The sequence below is a fragment of the Varanus komodoensis genome, unplaced genomic scaffold (genome assembly GCF_004798865.1).
Source record: "Varanus komodoensis strain SLA01 unplaced genomic scaffold, ASM479886v1 scaffold20_1, whole genome shotgun sequence".
Classification (NCBI taxonomy): Eukaryota; Metazoa; Chordata; class Lepidosauria; order Squamata; family Varanidae; genus Varanus; species Varanus komodoensis.
The window spans coordinates 5,521,646-5,545,262 of NW_025335587.1; the positions used below are offsets into that span (position 1 = coordinate 5,521,646).

Below are 23,617 nucleotides of genomic sequence, written 5' to 3' on the forward strand. Positions count from 1 at the left end.
AATATTCAGTGCTTGAACATGGCCAGTTGTGTTGGGCAAATCCAGAGAGCATGGTCTGTCCTCTATGGGAGAGTTGTTCAATTCTGACATAATCCAGGCCCCCAGGCACACACACTGTGACACTGAATACGATAGGCATTAAATATGCAAATCCTACTCAACATGCATCATAGCCCATCAGGGCTAAAACAAATGGCGGGTTGCTATGATCATGAGAACCAGATCAATGCCTTATGAACCGTGACTGCCCAGAACCAAGGGCCTCTCCTCTTGCCCCCCCTTCTCCCCTCTTAATTCATGTGGCATGAAGATCCTAGTTTGTATCAAGCCAGAGTTCCAGTTATAGCTGAACTAAGGAACTCTGCCTCCATGTTGGTTAGGAAGGCAGGAAAGCAAGCTATTAGCCTTGAATGACCATCTGAACCAGGCCACTAAGTCATCTTGGTATTAAACAAGTGGGATTGTGGCAAAATGTTGTAGTATGACTGCTCCCATTCAAGATATTACAGTCCACATTAACATACTCCTGGTTTTTCATCCTCCCACCCCAACAGTCAACTTTCTATGGCCACAGCCAATCCTATCCTAATTGGGTTATTTTGGTTCCCTATCCCAGGGCATTTCATTTTTTTAATACTCCTGCTAACCTTGGGGTTTCCCTGAGCTAGCTGCCTAAGTGCCTCACTTGGCTAAAACCCCACTTTGGAAAGATAAATGTAGGAGTCAATATATAAATTTCTCATTACCTCCTGTCTTTGATAAAAGAATAATAATGCCCTGCATGGGCTTGACCGCTGTGCACAATCACACCAACCAGCTCATAGTTTTCCGTAGGGGCCACTTTCTTCCGTGGAGACCCTGTACCTCCCTGATCTACAGTGCGTCCATTGTCACCAACTTCGGAAGAAGAATCTTGGCGAGCCATTCCTAAAACTGTATAGGGTTCCATGTTCAGCATCCAGGGAAACTGTTTGAAAGGAAACAATTCAGATTAAATTTAACCCTGAACCAGATTTCAATCTTTGCTAATTATTTAACACACAAGCACCTAAGTTTGAAAGGTTGAATGCAAGATTCTATTTTATAAAATGAAGAGCAGTCATAGAGTAAGTAAGTGATGTTGTCTATTTTTCCTGGGTTTGGGATAGAATGCCACAATTCAGACAGTAGACTTTAAATTAAAAACCAGATCCTAATAAATTATTCTGAATCTCTGGCAAATATTGTTAATAGTCAAGGAAGTTGTTTCCAAAGCCTTTAACAGTGAAACACACACATAATGGACTACATACATACTTGGTTTGGGAAAAAGGAGGAAGATGAATTAGAGTCTTCTCCAAAAAATGCCTCCAAAGAAAGAAAGCTCTGCTTACCTTTATTTGTTCATCATATTTAATTGAACGTCCACTTTCCCAATCAAATCCAAATCTCATGAGGTGGATCACCAACACGCTGGGTAGAGCTTTAATGCATGTCCGTTTTACTGTAGTTCTCTTAAAAACAGAAGAGAGTCACCTCCAGCTAGATACTCATTTTATTGCATTTCCTACTTGTTGAACTTAAGTATTTTTACAATAGGGATATAAATTCACAGAAGAGCAAACTATGACATTTCCTGTGGAAGTGAGAGCTTTATTGTTGGTTTTAAGTGATGCCATCACTTACAGACTTGCCTTCCAATATCTTGAACCCTTAACGGGTGGACCACCTTCAAGCCAAATCTGTCCTTTCCAGAATTCCACAGATGGCCATGCCTGCTTTCAACACAATCATTGGTCCATACTCATTGCTACAGGCCAGAAGAAATTGTAAGAACATGTTGAAAGTGAAAAAGGGCAGGCGATGAGGTCCACCTGGAAAAAGGTGATTGGAACTGCCTAGTGCATCTCTTTGGTAGTTAATTACTCCAATGCTAAAACCGTGATGTAATGCTGGAACATCCATAGCAGCATTAGTTTGGGAGAAACTTTTTGTGAACATCAAGGCAAACTGGACCTAAACTTCACAATAAAACTTCAAATACTCCAGAATGGAATCTTGTCACCTGTTGTGAAGTAGTCAAGTTGATCCAAGATCTATAATTGAGAAAATTTCCAGGTCTTGATTTATTCCCTCCCAAATTGTTGAAAAGAGCTCCCCAAGTGATAGGTGCAAGTGTTGCCCTATTCACCTTGATAAATAATGATGGGACTATTCCAATTACATGGAAAACATTATTGGTTAACTCCCATATGCAAGAAAGGCAATGAGGTTGATCCTACAAATTATCGACAGATCTGCCTGCTAGCTGTAATTGACAAACTCTATGCATAATTTGTATTAAAGAAAATTGTTGCACTGGATAAATGAAGATATTTAAGATTGACAGGCAGGCTTTAGAAAAGGTCACTCATGCATGGATCATAGTTTCATGCTTGACTTGTTGGTAAGCAAATACACACTGAATATACTTGGCCCTTTATATGCAACTCTTATTAAGAGCTGCTTTCAACTCTGTATCCTGTGCACGCCATTGAAACAAATTGCATGCCGCACATATGCCTAATAGATTGTTAAAACTAATAATGAATTAGTCCAACAATTCACTGTGTGTCAAACTAAATAGTGAGGTGTCTCTTATCTAATTTCACACCTGTTCAGAGGGGTATTTGACAGGGCTGAGTTTGGGCACCTCATTTATTTAACCTATTTAGTACCTGCTTTTAGAATTATGGTTTTATTTGCTTTTCACTGTTGGGTGTAGTGGTGTTTTTATTGATGGTTTCAGATGCTATTGTTTTATTTTACTATAGTTATGTTATACTGTTGTTTCTGCTTTGTGTGAGCCACCAAGAGAACCCCCAGGGTGGCATACAATGAATGAATGTCTTTCAATCTTCTATAAAAGAGTAACCATTTCATACCATTCCGTACAGAGTAACCACATAAAATACGTAAACAAAAACAGAAAACATCTAATCAAAATAGTGTCACACACACACACACACATTCTTATTGTTAGTAAAATAAAACTGTTATACTTGGTATAAGGTAAGAATTTTTTTAGTTTTATAGAAGAAAGGTATATCTTCAAGGCTATTGGCAGATTTCCACATCTTCCTCCTCCCTATTTGCACAGGAAAACGCACATGCAAAATGCTGCAAGGTAATTTAATATCCATGTTGTATTTCCTGTTTTATAAGAAAAATAGGAGCTTCCTAAGTAACCTGCTCATAGATCACAGGTCCTGTACAGTGGAACAAGCTCGAGCTTACAAGTATTTTCCTGTAAAATCTATGGGATTTCAGTTCCTCTGAAGCATATTCTGAGCTTAATTTTCTATGGCATAATTCCTCAAAGCACTCCATCAACACAGGTTATTAATACAAATATTGAAAACGTGCACATAAATTTCCTTGGCCTGCAGCCAGGAAAAAGAGAGGGAATGTCGATAGCATGTTAGATCACACTGACAAGGATTCCGTTCCTGTTAGAAATATAAACTTTCCAGACAATGCAGTTGTAATACAGAGAATACTTGTGGAACATGAAGAGGGAATTTTTAGATTGGATACCAATACATTTCATAAGCATCAAAGCCATGATGATCTCGGGGTGTCATTGGAAAAGTCACAACTTTATTGGACTGTTCGCAAGGGTAAAACTCCAGTACTCACTGGAGGAATATGGGATACAGGTATGATTTTAAAAATACATGCAATTTAACCTTGCAGAGCTCGCTGCCTAGACTTCCTCTTGAGTTCTCTCAGTGTACACCAAAATCAGAATGCTTCAACTAGCACATAGGGGAAAAAGCAGTACCTTTTCTTTACATTTCTCACAGTAGTATGCATTGCTTCCTTCCAAAATTTCTCCTCTAACAAACTGATCCAATGAAATTTCCAGGCTTTGACATGAAGTGACTCCTAGATTGAGAGCCATAAAAGCTTCCTCCCGTTCATACCTACACCAAAGGGTATAAAATGTATTAGAGTGAAATACTATCAATTTTGTGATTTAATTTGAGAGATCATCTTTCTAATCAGTATCTTTAAGGATTTACGGTAGTGGTATACAGACTCAAAACTCCATCTCTTCCCACGTTAATCATGCTGAAAGATTATTTGGTTAAATACTAACCATGGTTATGATTTGTGTAGAAAGAAGAAAGAAGTCTGTAAGCCCTGGCTGGCATTGCAAATCCACAAGCAGGCAAATCCTTTGTGGTTGAAACAGGGAGAATTTGGGGTGGATGAATCATCCAGTCCTAGTCTCAGTATGACAAAAGGAATATATGCATGTATTGTCTGGGTGTGCATCTTTTCTTCCATTGGACTATTACCCCCTTTACATTCCAGATTTTTCCTCCTCTTGATCTCAATAGGCAGGAAAATAGGTATTCCAGCTTCCCTTTCGGTGCATTTTCTCCCTGGTATGCTGTGGCCTATCCAGGGGTATGTCGGCATCCCTGCTTTTTGCCCCTAATATTGGAGCACTGACTATAGAAATTTCTATACCCACAACAGGGTGGCCTGTGAGGAGGATCTTCCACCTCCACTCATGGATCTCGGGCTTTGGAGGCAGGCAGAGAGATCTGTTACATCCTGTGGCACCTGAGACCACTGGGACTGTTTAAAGATGACAGTAAATGAAATAAAAAAATCATGCAAGAGAGGGGAAATGTTGCAGCCAGAAAGAATTCTACAAAGCTCTTCCAATTAGACTTCACCTGCTGTGAATTTTCTTATACTTTCTATACTTACAACTAACCAATAAAGCTTATCAAGTGCTTCTTGCATTTTATATGTACATGGAAATGGCTAATTAAGAATTGGCAATAGCTAATACTAAATCTTACTTATTATATGAGAACCATTGATAAAGAATAGAAAAATAATTAAAAAGAAAATATAAACAAATGCAAAATTATCAGGCTCCCCTTCTATCTTAAACCACCCAATCCAGGGAAGGGAGGGCATGAACTACCAGGGTTTGCAAAAAAGATGGAAAAAGTAAGAGAGAGTATAGGAACTGCTGTGCTGTGAAGTAGGCAGAAAATGGTACTGGGTGTCCACCTTTTGTGGAAGGGAAAGTAAAAAATTAACACAGCCTTTCCAGGGAAAAGGAAGTCAAAAGAGAAACTCCATCTTACAATGAATTCCTCTATTCAAGGAAAGGCTGAATTCTAAAGTTGAAATTCTAAATGTTGAAGTTCCTCTATTCTAAAATGTTTTATTCTACAAGAAAAAAGGTTGAGGGAAAATCTAGCAACAGACTGTTTATGAAGAAGTATTTTCATTTTAAAATGAAGTCACTGAATGGTACTATACAATCAAGATGAAAATCAAGTACTTCTTCAAGTAAATCAAGTAAAATTAATATTTTATTTATTGATTGCACTTCTATGCTGCCCCATAGCCTGAAGGCTCTTTGGGCATTTACAATTGTAAAAAAACATAAACAACCAATAGCATAATTGTATTGAAATATCACAATAAACAATAAAACCAATACAATGGCATCAACGACCCACAGCAACTTTAATCAGGGTTAGCACAGAGCACAGCAGCAATAACCATAAAAAAAAAACTTTAAAACATGTGATCATCTATTAAAATATCTGGAAAGTGAAAAGGTTTACACTTGGCTGAAAGGAAAGCATAGATGGTGCCAAGCGTATCTCACTGGGGAGCATGTTCCAAAATAAATATTAGAACCAGAGTAGATTAAAAATCAATGATTTTTTAAATAAAAAATCAGGTTTTGATTTAAATCAGTTTTTTTTAATAAAATGCTTTTTGAGGAAAAATTATCTAAAGATAGTTTCCTATGTAAGATACATTATAGTCCAAATGTTATTAGGATTCATTTTTAATTATGTAGTATATGCTGTATAATCATGCAATGTTAACTTCGGTAAATGGATTGCAGTAATCCATTCACAAGGTCATGCTCTTCCAGCATGGTTTTTCTATCAAAAAGATATTATTACAGATGCTTGGTTTTACAGTTCTCAGAACTGTGCAGAACTGCAAAGATCACATGCCTCTTCTTCACTGCAAAAACGAATGTATGTTTTCTCAACATGCAGAGCTGAGAGAAGACTTTAATCCCATTTTTACTTTGCAAATCTATGTACACAGAATCTACTGCTTGGCTCTTAAAAGTGCTAAGTTTTAAAAAAATCCACTGAATAGAAGATGATTGTTGGGAGTGGAACAGATCTGTACAAGAAGCTAAGCGTGAGGGGGGAGGAGCAAGCAGTAAAAATAAAAGTAAAACCTTGGAGCCATAAGTCTTTGGATCTTTTGTGTATAGCCTGAGGTTTATCATATGATTCTTTCCCTGGACAAGAAAATGTATAATGGCAGCACAGCATAAAAGAGACCCAGTTTGGGAATATTTTAATGAATATTCCTCTATCTACGCGTAAGGCATGCATGCATATAAATTATGCAGAAAACCATGGTTTAAATCTAGTCTTACTTATTAGTGATTTAAATTGTGATTTAAATTGATCTGATTTAAATCAAATGCACTCTGGTTAGAATCCGCACTTTGAACTGGGCCCAGATTTCAACTGACAGCAAATATAGATGAAAGAGGACTGCTATGATGCAATCTAGCGAGCCAGTCCCTGTTAACAGCTGTGCTGCCCTGTTCTGAATCAGTTGGAATTTTTAGACCATTTTCAGAGGCAGCCCCACATAGAGTGCATTACAGTAAATGACCAGAAGTTACTGAAGCATGGATAACTGTAGCCAGGCTCCGTCTTGATAGGGTTGTAGGCTGGACATTAAGAGTTATTAATTTTGTATGAGCTGTCTCCAAACTATACTGACAATAATAGATACCTATTTGAATTAAATGTACAACATCCTGCATGAAACCTATGTGCTCACCCCACACTTTCCCATTTTTGCCCATAACCAAGTGTGGCCTTCTGGCTAAAGACTCCCTAGCTTTTTCCAACATTTCCTCTGAGCACTGGACATATTGTCTGGGAGTGATGGAAGCTGTAGTAAAAGCATCCAAGGAAGCTGTAGTAAAGCATCCGAAGGGCTCCAGTATGGGGAACATTGATCTAGCTAATAGTCACTCACCTATGAGGACAGTCCTTGCAGATCTTCTGATCGGAGTAGATGCCCTGAAAAGTGTTCTTAAATACTTGGTCTCGTCCTATTTTCTGTAAGAGATCAAAAGTACCAACCAATTGCACATCAACTGGCTATCAATTCAAAGATCACTATGTAATTTTAATATGGTAACAGAAGCTCTAAAATAACCTTGAGGTATTCATCCATTTGATCTATAAGACTGGTGAAAAATTCATAAGCGTCTTGTTGCTCACGTACATAAAGCTCCTTGTTCCACATCTTGAAGATCTATAAAATGAAAATTCATTGCTCGAGAATTTGAGATCATTTAAACTCTGTAGCGCTAACAGACTTCACTAGGAAAACAGAAGAAGAACAGTTATGAGAGAAGAGATGATAAGTGTCTCCTACTCCAACCTCTGGCATTCTTCTGGAGAACAAGCACATCTCCTACAAGTGGATGAAAAGGAGAGTACTGCAGGGTTCAGCACCACTGGATAGTGACAAATAGGAAGAAATAAAGTACATTTGGAAAAGAAAGATCCCTTTTAGTATTGCTGGGTTTAAATATGCTAAACAAAAGGGAAGAATTACCTTCCAAAAATTTTCAGGTATGTAATACTGCAGTTTGCTTTCCATGAGATGACCAAAGAGTGACTGAACTTGATAGAATACGCTGTCATCAGGATTGTCCATGTCATCATCAAATGAAAGTAATGCCTTCGAAAACAAATTGTAATTAAGTTTACTGAAAACGCATCACCATGAAGAATTAACATTTTTACTTACAATTAAAGTATATTTCATGATTGCAGGACAGACTAATAATGAGGTTTAAAAATAAACTGGCATTTATTCAGATGTTAAAAAAAGTTATGGAGAAAAAGTTATTGTTTCATGCCTTAGCAGAAGGATTCAACAAGAAAACCTTTCTCAATATTTTGTGTTTCTGAAGCTATGCCATGAAATAGAACTGTTTATTTTGTTCATGAGTTTCTGATAAGAGTAACTAAGGGCATAATCCCATGCCAGCTAGACCAGGTCTAGCCTACCATAGGTTTATTCAGAATCCCAGCTCTGACTTCAGCAACCTGGTCCAAAATCAGAGATAGTACAATAGTACCTTGGCTCATGAACTTAATCCATTCCAGGACTCTGGTCGTGACCCAAATTGGTCATGAGCCAAGTTAAATTTCCCCATAAGGTTCAATGTAAATAGGGTTAATCTGTTGTGTAACCATTTTTTAAATCAGAAAAATGTGAAGCAAAGTGACAACAACAAAGATCGCGGCCATCTCCCCACCACCACCCTGAGCACAAGCGCGGCCATCTCCCCCACCCCCCTGCATGACCGAGATCGCACCTTTCATCCCTGCAGGCGCACATCATTCCGGTGCACTGGGGTGTGTGTGGGGGAGAGATGTGCATGATCGTGGGCGCACTGGGGGAGGAAGAGACAGCGCAAATGGTGCTCTGGGGGAGGGAGAGATGGGCATGATCTCGGCTATCTCCCCCTCGCCCCTAGGACGATCGCGGCCATCTCCCCACTCGGGAGTGCTGTGATGGCCGCGATTGTGCTGGTTGGGGGAGGGGAATGGCCAAGATTGCACCTGTCTTTCTTGCAGCAGTGCGCCTGTGATCACGCACGTCTTCCCTGCAGAAATGGAACTGCGATCATGGCCATCTCCCCACTTGGCGGGGTGAGGGGGGTGGAGATGGTAGCAATCACAGTTGCTTTTGTGCAGGGAAGGTGTGCGTGATCAGAGGCGTGCTGCTGCAGGAAAGACAGCCGTAGTACAGCAGAGTCGTGGGAGAGATGGCCGAGACCGCGCCCGTCTTTCCTGCAGGAGCACGCCTGTGATCATGCACGCCTTCCCTGCATGAAAGCAACTGCGATCGTGGACATCTCTCCACTGCCAAAATGGAATGGCAGCTGAGCTAGAGCCCAGTTTGCAATTCCTGCATGAAACTTTGTTTTATTGCCACTCTAGCACTTCTGCATGAGTTACGGACTGCCTTAGAAGAGGTATGCTGAAAAGACATCCTCATGTTTGTAAGCCAGTACCTCAACTGAAATTACTGCCTGAAATTCTCTTCTAAAGTATGCCACCCAGCAATAATGGTCTGCACTTGCTTGGTCTATATGAATGGATATGAATCCCAGACCTATTTGCAAACTAGCTGGTGTTGGTCTAACCTCAAAGCTGTGGCTATTTTCATCTTAGTTGTGTGTTGCAGATCTCCTTCATTCCCACAACCTTTATAAAAAATAAAGGTAGCCTTAACACAGTTGGCACAAGAGCTATGAAAAACTATTACCTCAGGAAGTCCTGGTTGCATATAGAGCTGTTGAAAAACTGCATTCATGTAACATGTAGCTCCACCATTCTTCAGCCCCACAAATCCTGAAGTGGATCTACCATCTACAGGTGGAAGATACTGAAGAAGAAGCAAGAAAAGAGAAGTTTGTGCAAACTTTACTGACTATAATTATCTCCCAGAAAGTATATTCTTCATTCAGTTTTTTAAAGAAAAAAAAATCAGTCTTTGGGATGTTCTCTCTTACTGGCATTATTCCAACCCACTCTGAAAATGACATTTCTTTTTATAAAATGTAGTTTTTTGTTACTAATTCCCACTTGCACTGAAAGATCCGACTTACATCAAATTCCTTGGAAAGAGCTGGATCAAGCTGGTGATGCATTGAAAGCAATTCTTTTGTAATAAGTTGAAGATTTGAAGGAGAGCTATCAGCCAGCATTACCAGCACTTCATATGCTGCTAATCGGCTATTTACTGTGCTGCATCTAGACGGGAATAACAAACAGAATCTATTTATGTTCCATATTCAGTTTTCATACTAGTCAGTTATGACCTACTTTCAGTATTTGCCAAAGGGAATCAAAGCTATATTTAATGCCCATCTGTGTCTAATTTTAAAACTGAGTGGGGAATTTAATTTCCCAGATTAGTGGATGTTATTTTGCAGGTATAGGCAAGAAGTAGAAATGTTCTGTGTATTTATAATTCCTTGATATACAGTAAAGGATGCATCCTGAATGTAAGTAAATGAGACTCAGCAGAACAGTGCTTAGATTTCTGCTCTAAATCCAGAATTTAGGGACTAGAATTGTTTATTTCTGGATATAACATGCAACATTTTGGGGAACTATGGAATGAAGTAATGGGGAGTAGTAAGAATTCATGGCACATTTCTGGCAATAATGATATAGCTAAATGCTACAGTTGTGCTGAACAACCTCCATTGGTCTGAGATTTTTTTGAAAAAATAATTGCTTTTGTGCTTCTCAGAGAGGGTGACAGAGATCCCTGGATTATGGTAACGACATCACTGCTGCTATGCAGATTACAACTACTAAATAAATTACTGCCTGATGTAGTGTATTTCTTAGTGTATGTGAAATGACTGCAACCTTAAAGACGTTTAACAAAGAGCCTGTGAGAATAATACAATTTTGTATAATCTATAACTAAATAATATTGCTATATTAGCAGCCGGTCTGGGATCCACATTTCTTCTCAGCTACTTAATTTTGGCACACAGAGAAGCGGCCCATAAAGCCTAGTGTAATGTTTTTTTTTTTTTTGAACAAAAACCAAGAGATATAAATTTTGTCTTTACACATGTAAAAATCTGACTGAGCACATAAAATGGAATACACAATTTCTCTGCATTTCTTTGCTTACTGCCATTAATGTACTAATAAACTCTTTACTTTGGGTGAAAGTCTTGCTCAGTAATGGCAACACTGCCAGCTGGAGAATGGCTGTTCAGGATAATCCTAGATGCTCGGAAGAGGAAGTCATCTAACAATGGTTTGATTAAAGATGAACCTATGAAAAGAGCAAAGCTTTCTTCAGTATTAAACATTACAGTGCTTACAGGACATGGACATGCAAGAGAAAGGTATCTAGTTAGGGATCATCACTCCATCCCAGAGCATATGAATTTCATAGAGGTGGTCAGTTCAAATCCTGAGAATTTCCAATTAAAAAGAATTTCAGGAAGTGCAGCTGAGAACACCTCTGCAAGTCAGAACAGGTATTTCCAACTAAATGGATTTGTGACCTGAATATGATGGTTTTAACGAACATTATAGTATTCATGATTGCCTTCTTTATATTTAAAAAAGAGAAACAACAGCTTCTCTTTCCTTTAGAACTGATGACTCAGCAATGACTTTCTAATAGTTCCCCCAGACAGCATCACATACTGCTCCTGTTTTCTTGCAAGCGACACGTATATAGCTGTGTTTCCCTGGTAAACTGTGCATGTTGTCCCAATTATCTCATTGATCAAAGCACTAAAAACCTAAACTGGAATGGAATCAGAAAAAGTGCAAATTTCTCATTTTAAACCATTGTTACTTTAAATATATTCTCGCAGCAGTGATTTTTATCTGGAAGTAGACAATTTCTGCTTCCTCAGATATTATTCTCATTATATCATACTTGTGGATTAAGCAAGATATCTGAAAGAATGCCCTATAAGTTTTATTTTCACAGTTAGTTGTAGCCATCCAAGAAACCTGCCCATCCAAATGTCTAGTCCTGAACAATATAACACAATGCACTAACAGCAGTTTCTGTACACGGCTTTTAAAGTTGTAAGATAAACATTTTCCCAAAAGTACACTAAGGAGCACAAATGGAAAGCTTGTTAAAAAATTCCAGATGAAGACACATTTGGATCTGAAATAAAAAGGCAGCAATGAATCATAGATGCTTCTATGATGCATAATGTTATGGCAAAATGTACAGTGCTCAACTGCCACTGATTACTCAGAAGAAAGTTTTTCACTGTGAAACTGAGTACTGAAACTTGGTGTGAGGAAACATGGACATATTAGGAAAAGTACTGATCTAAACAATCCCAGCTGAAAAGTAGGAGCTGTTGGGGAAAAAAATAATTATCTGTTTTTAAAACAATAATTACCTAGCATTTCCTTCTCTGTTTCACAGAGTGAGAGAAGGGTCTTAATGAGCCTCAAATGCCCTGCCAACAACACATTGTCTGCTTCACTGGTTTCACATTCAGCAGCACGGGTGGGCTCAAAATTATCCAGCCATGTGATCTCATCCTCCAACATGGCAGCTGGACTAATCTTTAGCTGTTCCATTTCTGAAGCTAGGCATTAAAAATAAGTAGAAAGGAGAGAATTAATTCTATACAGCACAAGTACAACTCTTTTTAAGTCATCTGCATGAAATAAATGTGTATTTAGTTTAAAAGGGAACCTGGAGCTTTGGAAATTAAATGCTAAGACTGAGTACCTTGGAATAAGAGATCCTGTAGATACATATAACTTCAGATTGTTATTATTAAAGCCACCACTGCTAAATTAGCATATTGGAGGTGATAATCCATTGTTAAATATTCCACCCCAAACTTTACAAATATTTAACTGAAAACAAACAGCCTTATCACCTGCTTATTCTCCTGTACATGTTTCCTAGTTGTGAAGGAGAGGTTTACTGCCTGTCTATTCTATCTGTACAAAGCATTGTGAAGCAGCCACAATGGTTCTCAGATCTTCTTTCCATCCACAAGAAAGAGGAGTGCAGAGTTTCTTTTGGCTTTGAAATGGTAGATGCTCCTACTCCTCCTGGTGTTTGGTATCAACAATTCACTCTAGGCAAATGAACTGTACATCTATGTTAAACTAAGTAACCCCTTAGGCAAGTTATTAGTTTAGGATAAGGGGCAGAGGATCTACTACTTGACCTCTGGAAGATGTTGGTCTGTGCACACACAGTTTTGTATGGGACTGTGACAGATGAACCATCAAGAAGAACAGTATATTTCAAGAAGGAAGAATCACAAGAGAAACAAATATCAGCTTAGTTTTGTCAAAAAGTAAATGGTTTCTCTAGAAGACCTTAGTTCTTCACTCCTCTTTATAGGAATGGTTTACTTAAAGACATTTTCTTAAAGTGTCTGAAGAACCAAGCAGTTTTGCTTCCTACTACTTACATGTGAGATCATCCAATAATTGGCATCTAAGGTCAAAGTACTCTGTACACTGGGACAACAGTCTAAAAACAAATGCAGGCAATTAATACTAAGAAGATTGTGATAAGTATAAAAATATTTCACAAAAATCTCTACTTTCACATGTTCTATTTAGCCACAAAAATGTTTATTCAAGACTAGCCAGTCAGTTAATATAGGCACACTCTATGCTATTAAGTGAAGATATTTTCATTTTAAGCTTTCAATCAATTAAGGATTATCATATTGAGCACAGTCATGTTGAAACACCAACAGCTTAAAATAGGATTTACTATTATATTTAATGCCAAATGGTCTCAGACCATCTGTTGAGGATTTGCAGGATGATTGTCACCTGGGTGAGTATTGCCAGTCTGTTCTAAATGGGGTCATACTCCCCAAAAGGATCAGATTCACAGTGTGGAGGTGCTTATTGATCCAGTACTGTCATCAGAGGCTCATGTGATTTGTCTGGCTTGGAGTACCTTTTATCAGCAACTGCTAATATGCCAGCTACTTTACCAGGATTGAGATATCACAGCCATCATTAGCCATGCTCTGGTAAACTCCTGTTTAGACTATTTCAATGCATTCTAAAAACCTGTTCAGAAAATGCCATTGTTTCAGAATAGGGTAGCAAGTTTATTAATTGGGACTAGGTGTTTAGAGCATGTTGCACCTGTGTTGTCAGCTGCATTGCCATTCCAGTGCCCAACTTAAAACACTTGTTTGAACCATTACAACCCTAAAAAGCTTTGGACTATACCATGGAACAAAATATAGTTGTTTTCTCTCATATGTACCTTAAAATTGTCTTTGGCGGTCCTACTCCAAATGCTCATAACCAATGAAGTAAGGCAGGTAATCACTAGGAAGAAAGCCAGTCTAGAAGTGGCACTCAAGTCATGGAATAGATTTCCTAGGAAGGTGTCCCTGGCACCATTTTTGAGGGGGTTTTCTTGGCGCCAGGTGTAGACCTTTCTGTTCACCAAGGACTTTTAAATAATCAATACAGCCTGTGCTACTCAGGTTTAAAAATCTGGGGCTGCTGTGGTTTTTTTTTTGTAATTGCTGAATTTGTGCTGGATTTTATTTTTAGTTTCATGCCTCACTTTAAGTTGTTTTTATACTTATTTATTGAAGGGTCCCCAGAAAACCTTGGGCTAAGCATAAAATAGATTGATTAGTTTAGCTTATTCTGGGTATTATCAGTGATCAGTGTTAAAATGTAGGTGTAGTCTAAAATTGAGGATAAACAGCAATTTTTGGATGGTAAACAATGCTACTTCCAAATGTGCATCTAGTATTTGCTTTTCATCTTACCATCAGGACTCAAAGTCTGTCCCAAGTTTTTGTATTATATGGCTATCCCAGTCTTACATAAAAGCATCCACAAGGGAGCTCAACACTCTCCATTTGACTTTTAATACTTGTTTTTCTGCAAATGTACTGCTCTTGGATTAAATAAGCTTTTAAGACAAATTCTTATTCTTAATTCTTACATTCTCTATTGAAAAAACATGCCTCCAACTTGCCTCTGGTTGATTCCTCTCATGATGCTGGTAGGTGACCAAAGGGGCAGCTGAGCTGTAAGGATAACACTCAAAAGAAACTGGTTTGGTTTCTGTACATCAGGGTGAGTTGATGTATCTGTCTGGCTGAGGGTATATAACTGGTCACAGGCAACACGACGAATCTGGAACAAAGCAGAAGCATGCTCGAGTTTACAGTAACTTAAAAGCAGTATCTTGTAAAAATGCCCCAAGCGGGCACAGTATTCTGCCCAATCACATTTTAGAAGCAGGCACTATAAATATACATAAATTTATTTTACTCACTAGTTCTTCTGCTGACTTATCACAGCTTGATGCAAATAGTTGTTTCACTTTAAAATGGGATAGACAACTTTATGGCTTTCCAGATATTTTGGTCTACAACCCCCATCAGCCTTAGCCAGCATAGCCAATAGTGAGAGGTCATGGGAGTGTAAGCAGCCCATGCCTGCTATAAAAAGTATGATAAAAATGCATGTAGCTAAATTATCGGAAACCCAGCCCCCTCAGGTAGCACAGCTTTCTTATTCTAGGAAATTATTTGCATTATAGATCAATTTGCATAAGTAGCCACTGAAGTCACTGTAATAAACTTTTTTCAGTTGTATCTTGTATGGTATTTGTCCCATATGAAACAACTTGAGAACTCCTTGTAAAAGAACTTGTTTTAATATAAATGCAAGCCACTCACCTCAGCACTTGGTGAGCCAAGCAGTATGTCTATGATAAAGTCAGCAACACAAGGGAGGTTGTAGAAAGATCCTAAGGTAAAAACAGTGTTGGACTGTCAATTTGTTTTGTTAATATCAGCATATTATGTATAAATGACAATGTCATTGTTTAGTGTTATAGTATAATACTGGAGTGAAACAGAAAGGGAGGTAAAGCAAAAATGGGAGAGCAGGATAGTGAGAAGGAAGAACTGGGCCCATTTGGGACAAAAGGTTTAGCTTATGTGGTACTGTTTCGAGAAATAGTATTAGGAGAAATTCATTAGCTTCTTTTAAACCTACCCAATTGCTGACTGCGGAGCTGCAGGCATGTAACTAAGAGAGACAAGGCCTCACCAGCAATCAATGCATCTTTCGTGGATACAGAATGCTGCCTAACACAGATCCCAGCATGCAGAGCTGTTGGTTCTCCTTCACTTCCTGAGCTGCAATTGCTTCCTGTAAAAGTTTTTCAAGTTAAAAGTTTTTCAAAGCTTAAAATGTAACTCTCTCAACTTAGGTTTGAATAGATGGGTAAAATAAAAAGTTTTCACAAATAACACTGGTCTCAGTGAATAAGCCTCTGCTGTTAATTTAGTTAAACTAATGAGTACCTGAGCTGCTAAGCCGGTTACGAATTCCCACAGGAAAAAGAGTGTTACTTTCTTTTATTGGTTGGCTGCTCCCCACCAGGTCGAGCCGCCCTGCAGCAGCAGCCCATGAAAGCCTCATGAAACAAGCAACTGTGGATGTGAAGTCGTTTGCTTCCATTGTCTGAAAGAAAAGAGTTTTTTTCCCATTCAGAATACCTAAGCATAAGGCGAGGGAGCACTTGCAAATAAAGACCAAGGAACATAGTTGGAAAGAGGTAGCAATTTGGTATGCAGAGGTTTTATGATATGGTGGTATAAAAAATACTAAAAATCTGTACAGAGACTATTTAAGCCCTGTCTTTTAGCTGGCAGTTGTAAACACATCGACACGCCTTACTTGTATTGCAACCCGTGCAGCAGGCATAATCTCCTCTACTCTTATGGAAGATCTGTCTGAAACGGATAGTTGCCGATATGATGACTTTTCTGGGGTTCCACATATTGACATCTGCCTGGTAGTTTGCCGGTTCACATTACGGAATGGGCGTGAAGATAAAGTTTCCACTCCGTATTTAACAAGATCCTCATCAAGCAATGGAGGCATTGTTTGACCAACAAGCAAAAACCTACACATAAAAAGAACTGTGTCACACATGTCTGAACACATATAAAGGAGACTGAACTCTTCAGTTGGTTAGTATCATATCATTATTCTGAGAAAATCAATCATATACCTTGCCAACTGCAGGCATATTGAATACACGCCCTGCCGTGTTTCATAGTCCACTTCTGTTGGAATGGAGTCCCTCTGCATAACATTCACCACCAAACTGGAAAACACATTTTTATCAGCTATATTTTTAAGCATATAAACAATTGTCAGTTGAACAGATTTTGTTCTTCCACATGTTTCAGTGCCAGCAAACCCAGCCAATTTAATGCTAAATTGCCATCTCTTTGTAAAGTCAGTCAACATTTGGAAGCTGCAGGTGAAGATGAAGATCCATAAGTTACTATTACACCTGTATGCCATACATAACCTCATCTTATTCCTCCAAACTGACTAGTTCACTGAAGTGTACATTCAGAAGTCCCCTAAAGGGACATGCATAGTGTCCCCTTAGACCATGTATTTTCCCATTTAGAGGGGCTACAAGTTAGGGCTTATATTCTGTTGCAAATAAAACACAATAGTTGAATACCTAAGTTGGGATATCTGGTATGACTTGGGAGTAAATGCGACAAAAATTACTTCTTGACCTTCCTGAGTTTTCACAAGTGGGGGTCACACCTGAATTGATAGCATATAGATCCCTGAAGTGATCTGGATAGTTATTTCACATCATAGAAATTTTTGTGCAAAATTATTTTGGAATATTAGCCACAGTTCTGAGAAAGAAAACAATACTATTAATATATTTAACCATTCAGTAAATCAGTTTCTTGAAAAAGATTCATTCCAAATTCTGGAGAAAATAACCATTCGCTGTCAGCAATTTTAAAAAGGTGGCAAAGTGTGTGTGTGTGTGTGTGTGTGTATAAAAGAGAGGGAGAGGGATTGACTATAATGACTGCACACTGCAATTGTGGCACCTCTGTATGTAGCATGCATGAAGTAGATGGAGATAGCATCTCTGCTGAAAATTTAACCAACTGCATGCATGTAAGAGGTCAACAACTAACAAGTTGAGAACTGAAAATTATCTAGTATAATAAAATTTATACTGTTCCAACAAAATTTGGAAGATCTTCTTAAATACTAGTACTACTAGGAACATAATAAATGCTATTTAATTCTGATTGGTTTATGAATGCTCAAAGATTAATTTTCAGACTGCTGGAAGGTCCTAAAGATATGTTTGGCTGAAAACACATGCTTAAAAAACTAACCTCAAACCACCTGCTCTGAGGAAATTTTCACAAAAAGATCTGGCACAATTTCTTGCCATTTCATCATCTGCGGTAGGCATTAATTTGGAACTCAGGACCTGAAAAATATGCACAGAGTTCAGAGAAGCAGCAGAATTTCAAAAAAGCCACCAGCTAAGCCTCTCTCACCCAAGAATTACTCACTGTACTATGGCACTTTCTTTCCTTTATCAGCTGAATTCAATGGGTCCTTGCAAAGCACAGTTATTTAATATTTTATCAACATCTTTTACACTATTAAAAATATTCAAAGTAGCAGAAGTGATCCTTTGGTACCCTAAAGTTTTCATAAGGCCTGTAGCAATGGCAGGCATTTGAAGAGAGAAGTTGCAGGAGTTTTTAACATCACTAAGGACAGAAAGAATGGATGAAAGTGGGGAGGAAGTGCCATGTGGGGGTCTGAGTAGTTGATAATTTGATGTCTAGGAAGCTTGCAGAGAGAAGAGTTATTACTATGGATCTCCTGCAAAAATCACTTGTGTTGTTGAGCACCAAGAGTTCATATACTCTTTATTTCCTTTTAAAGGAATCTGACTGACAAACACAGCAATACTATAGGAATTAGACCATTTTTTATCAAATTCATTGGAATAGTTGCAGGATCACCAAAAACTGATCCTTTGCTGCTATGATAGTTATGAAGAACACTGAGTTAATGTAGCTGCTGTATTTAGAAAAATGCCTCACACTGAGTGACCACTAGTTCATCTAGCTCCATTCTGGCTAGACTGGAAACAGCTCTTCAAGGCTGTAGAAAACATTTTGAGTCTTACCTGGAGATGCTAGAGATTGATTGTGGGACCTTCTGCCTGCAAAGGAGGTGCTCTACAACTGAGGTACAACCCACCCCCAAATGTAGTCTTACCTCAAGATTGTAAAGTACTCTAAATGTAGACATCCCTGGAGCAAAAGACCTAAACAGACTTTCAAGTATTGAAGTAGCACTAGTTTGGTGTTGATGTTTTGTAGAAAGTGATGGGGATTTTGAAGACTGAGAATTTGATTCAGACAGCAACGTTTTCTGAGAAAAAAGCAAGCATAGAGATATATGACTAGTAGGTTGTTCTGATGTATACTTATTCTGCTATATGATTGCTAGAACCAGCCATCAGAGTCCCGAACTTCCTAACTCAAGAAATTATCAAGTATACAAGGTTGCACTATATCACACCAAACTTTCAAATAAGTTTTTAAGGACTGCTGACATGGCCATTCTTTTTCAGAGCCGAAACAACATTAGTTAACTTCTCTTTCAAACTAGCATTCTTTGGCAATATGTATCACACATTTTAGAACTAAATTCTGATGATCCAAATGCCTTCTCTACCTCAGCTTATTGTGTACGAAATTTGCTAGCTTTGTGGAAATACTTAGGATGCAGTGCCTGCTTTCTACTATCCTGCATGGGCAACTTGGCTAACAGTGTTAAGATGAGGGATAAATGAGCCTGTGGCTTAAATGGAAGTACATTAAAGGTAATAGATTCTGTAGCATTTTTAGGGTTGAAGCATGCAAGCTAATACATGATTGTGCTAACCCTGCAATAGTTTGCTGTCCTAGTGAAAGTAAGCACATTAGCCATGCTGTGGGAATCCCTAGAAGGCAGGCATGTGTGCCAAGCAAGAGAAATACTCACTTTTCAAAACTATCATGCCATTTTACTCAAATTAAACTTAGCCAGTTACTTCCATGATAGCTAGTGATTCTGCAGCTGTTTGTATTGCCTGCAACCTACTTTACTTGGCACTAATTCAAAGTCAGCAAAGTTACTTAACGCCCTACCTAATTGTCATAGTATTTATTTTAATTGCAATGGCTACTATAATTTTTATATTTATAGTTAGCAGAAAAATGGGTACCTTCCGTCCAAGAGAATCTAGCTGATCAAGAGATTCTTGAATAGCTGGGTCAGTAGGAATCAACAAGAGAAGCCTCCTAACTCTCAAGGTAATCCTGATAAGTACAAAAGACATGCAATCAATTTCTACTGAACTGGAGTTTCTGTAAACTTGTAAATGTTTTACAAGCATGCAATCATTTAAACTCTGCAGTATATCTACAGTAAGCCAACAGTGCAACTTACCTTGGTTCCTCTAAATTAGCAAGCTGGTAAAGCATGTCAAACACATTACACACGAGAGCCATTACTACTCCAGGGAGAGATTTTTCCTGAAAATTAAGAACATGGAATTAGTCCATTGAAGCAATTTTGGAGGGTTCTCAGTGTTTAAAAGCAAGCAACATGCATTTGAAACCACACCAATGGATGTCAGCTACTTGCCAAAACGGGACAGCACTTTTAAAACTAACTCCTGTTTATCCCCTCATGAGCACTTGCAATTCTGCAGGGTTATTGTGAAATTGTGTTGAATAGTTCTAGGAGATGGAGAAAAAAATCTACGTTTTGCATTTCTGATTACAGTTTGAGCAATATACTCAGTCCCAAACAACCAGCAAATAAGTTATTGAGGACAATAAGGTGTTAGCCTTTTCCAACAGGTTTACTTTGCATCTCAATTAGGCTGGGGGAAATTCAACTGGAAGGGTTTCAGGGACTGTACACCGAAGCAAATCTCCTCAGCTTTTCTGACTGATTTTTCAGCTTCCAGAGGGCTGGGTTCACATGTCATGACAAGCAACTCCTGTGTGGTTTCCATGGTGCATGATTTTACTTTATTTTTTTGCCTGGGTGTACCTGATTGAAAATTAAGTGGTTTGTGCACTAACATAGTTTTCACCATTCTCACTCAGTCCTCCCACTGCTGGCATGTGTCCTATCAGCCACAACTAAAATTGAATCCCATGATGGATGGCTAGAGCAGCTTTTGCAGTAGGTTCAGATGATTACAGAAACCATGCTTTCTTTGGAAGCTCAGGTGACAGCGGTAGCGAGGAACGCCTTCCTTCAGCTTCGGCTGATTAATCAGCTGCGCCCCTACCTGGAATACGACTGCCTGGCGACGGTGACACACGCGCTGGTGACTTCCCGCCTAGACTTCTGTAACGCGCTTTACGTGGGGCTTCCCCTGAAGACAGTCCGAACACTTCAATTGGTGCAAAATAGAGCTGCCAGGTTGCTGACGGGGACGGGGCGTTATGCTCACATGACTCCAGTCCTCCATCAGCTTCACTGGCTTCCCATTGAAGCCCGGGCCCAATTCAAGGTGTTGATTATGACCTACAAAGCCCTAAACGGCTTGGGTCCTGGCTACCTGCACGAGCGCTTACGTCCGTATATGCCCGACCGCCCTTTGAGATCTGCGGGAGAGTCCCTTCTCCGGGAACCCTCCATGAAAGAAATTAGGAGAGTAAGTACCCGGAGGAGGGCTTTCTCTGCGGTGGCGCCCAACCTATGGAATTCACTCCCCAAAGAGGTCCGCCTGGCACCGTCGTTACTGGTTTTTCGGCGCCAGGTAAAGACCTTTTTATTTAAACATCATTTCAATTGTTAAAACATATGATCTGGCCTGGGCAACTTCTTCTTCCTTCTCTTTCTCCTCCTATATTTTTATTTTATACTGATAATTTTAATTTTGTATTTGTAAATCAATGTATTTTTTGTATTGTTATATTTAATGGTAATTTATTATGTACTATTGTATTTCAATGTATTTTATCATGTTGTAAGCCGCCCCGAGGTTTCGGCAAGGGGCGGCATAGAAATGTTATAATAATAATAATAATAATAATAATAATAATAATAATAATGCTGAAGCATGGAAACAATCAAGTAGACCATTGCTTCTTCTCATTGTTTCTAAAAATGAAATGTATCATGCAAAATACCACAACAGGGTATGGTCAGAACACACAGCACACCATACTGTGCAAGAAATCATTGTGGTTTGTCATGTCATGCAAACCTAAGGAAGGTTTAAGATATGAGGGAACACATTTCCAATTTGCCCTAATGGAGAGACCATTTATCTGTTGATGGATTTGCATCTTTTTGATGGTAAGAAAGGAGATACACAAAACATGTATTTCATCAACTAAAGCTTCCATAGATATTGCATACTGATAAATGAGGACTATACAGAACAACCTTAGAAAGTAAACCACATAGGTCATGGCTCAGAAAACCTTAACTCAGTCAACTTGATTTTGTGAAGATTGGCGTGTTTGGAAATGGCCTATGCAGGTTAAGCATAAATTGAAGACAATGGAAAGCACCTCCGAATGATAAAAGAAATGAATTCTGGTTGATAGCACTATGAAAACTTAATTAATGAAAAACTTAATAAAATTCACATTTTAGCAATTCATGCACTACCTGTTCCATTGCATATGATGAACTGAAGACACTACTACTGTTGCCGGAGCTCGTGGAGGAATCGGCAGAGCTTGCTGAGGGGGTTCCACTCCCTGATGCCTTTACAGTAAGTGTTTGCTCATCAGAGAAGCCTAATTGATGAAGCAGCTTTTGATCTTTATTCACTGTTAACTGAAATACAAATATTTTCTCTTAGGCTTAGCAGACTATACAAATTTGGAATATGGTTGAAATAGCCCTAACATACCAAACTATCATTTGCAAATATCTGTATGTTGTCCACAGGAGCATTTAACAGCTTTGCTATCTTCCATCTGACACTTCCTATGGTTTCATTGCTATGAGCCTGTAAAAATAAAGTCAAGTTAGATTGTTTTGTTTATGCTCTCCATTCAGATAATGAATATTACTTAGAAACTGACCCTTAACATGTATGGGGGAAGTACACTAGGTGGGTCATCTCCCAAGCTCCACTGCCCTCGGCCATTTCCCAAATTCCAGTGTTCAGCATATACTATTACTCTCTCCTTTGCTCCATACTCTACTTTCCAATTAAAATTTTTCAAATACAAAGCAATACTATCAAGATCATGCAAGAACAATATGCAAACCATACCTCTACTGTAAAAGTATCTTTGGTAGACTCATATGTTATATTAAGGGTTAAAAGATGTCCATGAAAGGAGGCTCCATGAGGTAGAATAGTACGAGGAACAGAGTAAAGGTCCTATAGAAACAACAATAAAGTGATCTTTGAGGTATGCGATTAAAAACTGTAAGAACAACTCACACTGGCCTAATCTGGTTTGTGTTTTAACTGTCATAAGGAATCATTATTATTTATACAGCATGTACAATTCAACAATGCTTTGCCTTTGCAACCATGTTGACAAAACTAGCATTTGATCTGGCCCTCCACCTAGTGAAATTCTGTTCATGTTGGTGGAAGAAGAGGGAGCAATAAACCTTACTGATTCCTACCCTGCAGCCCCTTGACAAGATGCTCTGGAAGGCTGGGTGAAAAACAAAAAACATAACAGCCCTCCAGAGTCAGATCAAAGGGCTAGTTCTTCTTAGTTAATTCTGCTACACAGTGGCCAACCAGATGCTTAGAAGATGCTCACAAGCAGGACGTGAGCACAACTGCACCCTTTGTGTTCCCCAGCAAAAGGTATGCTAGTGGCAACATAAGGTCATTAAGGATAGGTGCCACTGATAGCCTCAGCCCCCTCTTTTAAAATCATCTATTTTACTATGCAGTGTGTAAAGTAGTACTTCCTTCTCTCTGTTGTGACTCCTTGGAGAACTATGCACACATTTCGAGAATTCTGTAATGTTTCCTCTTAATTGACTATTTTCAAAGGTAAAACACCTGAAACTTTTAACATTCCTCATAGGAGAGGTGTTCTAGTACCTCTAGTAGGTCATTTTTTTTGCTCTTTCCAGCTCTACAATATTCTTTTTGAGTT

The 23,617-nt window shown here is 38.7% G+C and overlaps 1 protein-coding gene across 5 annotated transcripts in view; it reads right to left on the reverse strand.

Annotated features, from left to right (window-relative positions):
- The window catches only part of USP24 (ubiquitin specific peptidase 24), a 103,893-nt gene that overhangs the window by 30,967 nt on the left and 49,309 nt on the right, over positions 1-23,617 (reverse strand). For 4 of the 5 annotated variants that reach the window (XM_044430471.1, XM_044430470.1, XM_044430474.1 and 1 more), the window contains exons 25-48: positions 22,765-22,875; positions 22,396-22,494; positions 22,149-22,319; positions 19,959-20,044; positions 19,735-19,828; positions 18,741-18,896; positions 17,837-17,934; positions 16,681-16,776; positions 16,344-16,572; positions 15,968-16,127; positions 15,657-15,812; positions 15,335-15,405; positions 14,626-14,786; positions 13,073-13,134; positions 12,035-12,226; positions 10,815-10,932; positions 9,740-9,884; positions 9,397-9,516; positions 7,672-7,797; positions 7,267-7,365; positions 7,084-7,166; positions 3,803-3,944; positions 1,374-1,493; positions 747-967 (exon numbers count right to left, since the gene is read on the reverse strand). In XM_044430471.1, the coding sequence (XP_044286406.1) occupies positions 747-967; positions 1,374-1,493; positions 3,803-3,944; positions 7,084-7,166; positions 7,267-7,365; positions 7,672-7,797; positions 9,397-9,516; positions 9,740-9,884; positions 10,815-10,932; positions 12,035-12,226; positions 13,073-13,134; positions 14,626-14,786; positions 15,335-15,405; positions 15,657-15,812; positions 15,968-16,127; positions 16,344-16,572; positions 16,681-16,776; positions 17,837-17,934; positions 18,741-18,896; positions 19,735-19,828; positions 19,959-20,044; positions 22,149-22,319; positions 22,396-22,494; positions 22,765-22,875 (3,116 nt within the window). The remainder of the gene's footprint in view (positions 1-746; positions 968-1,373; positions 1,494-3,802; positions 3,945-7,083; positions 7,167-7,266; positions 7,366-7,671; positions 7,798-9,396; positions 9,517-9,739; positions 9,885-10,814; positions 10,933-12,034; positions 12,227-13,072; positions 13,135-14,625; positions 14,787-15,334; positions 15,406-15,656; positions 15,813-15,967; positions 16,128-16,343; positions 16,573-16,680; positions 16,777-17,836; positions 17,935-18,740; positions 18,897-19,734; positions 19,829-19,958; positions 20,045-22,148; positions 22,320-22,395; positions 22,495-22,764; positions 22,876-23,617) is intronic. The other variant, XM_044430472.1, reaches the window with a different exon arrangement.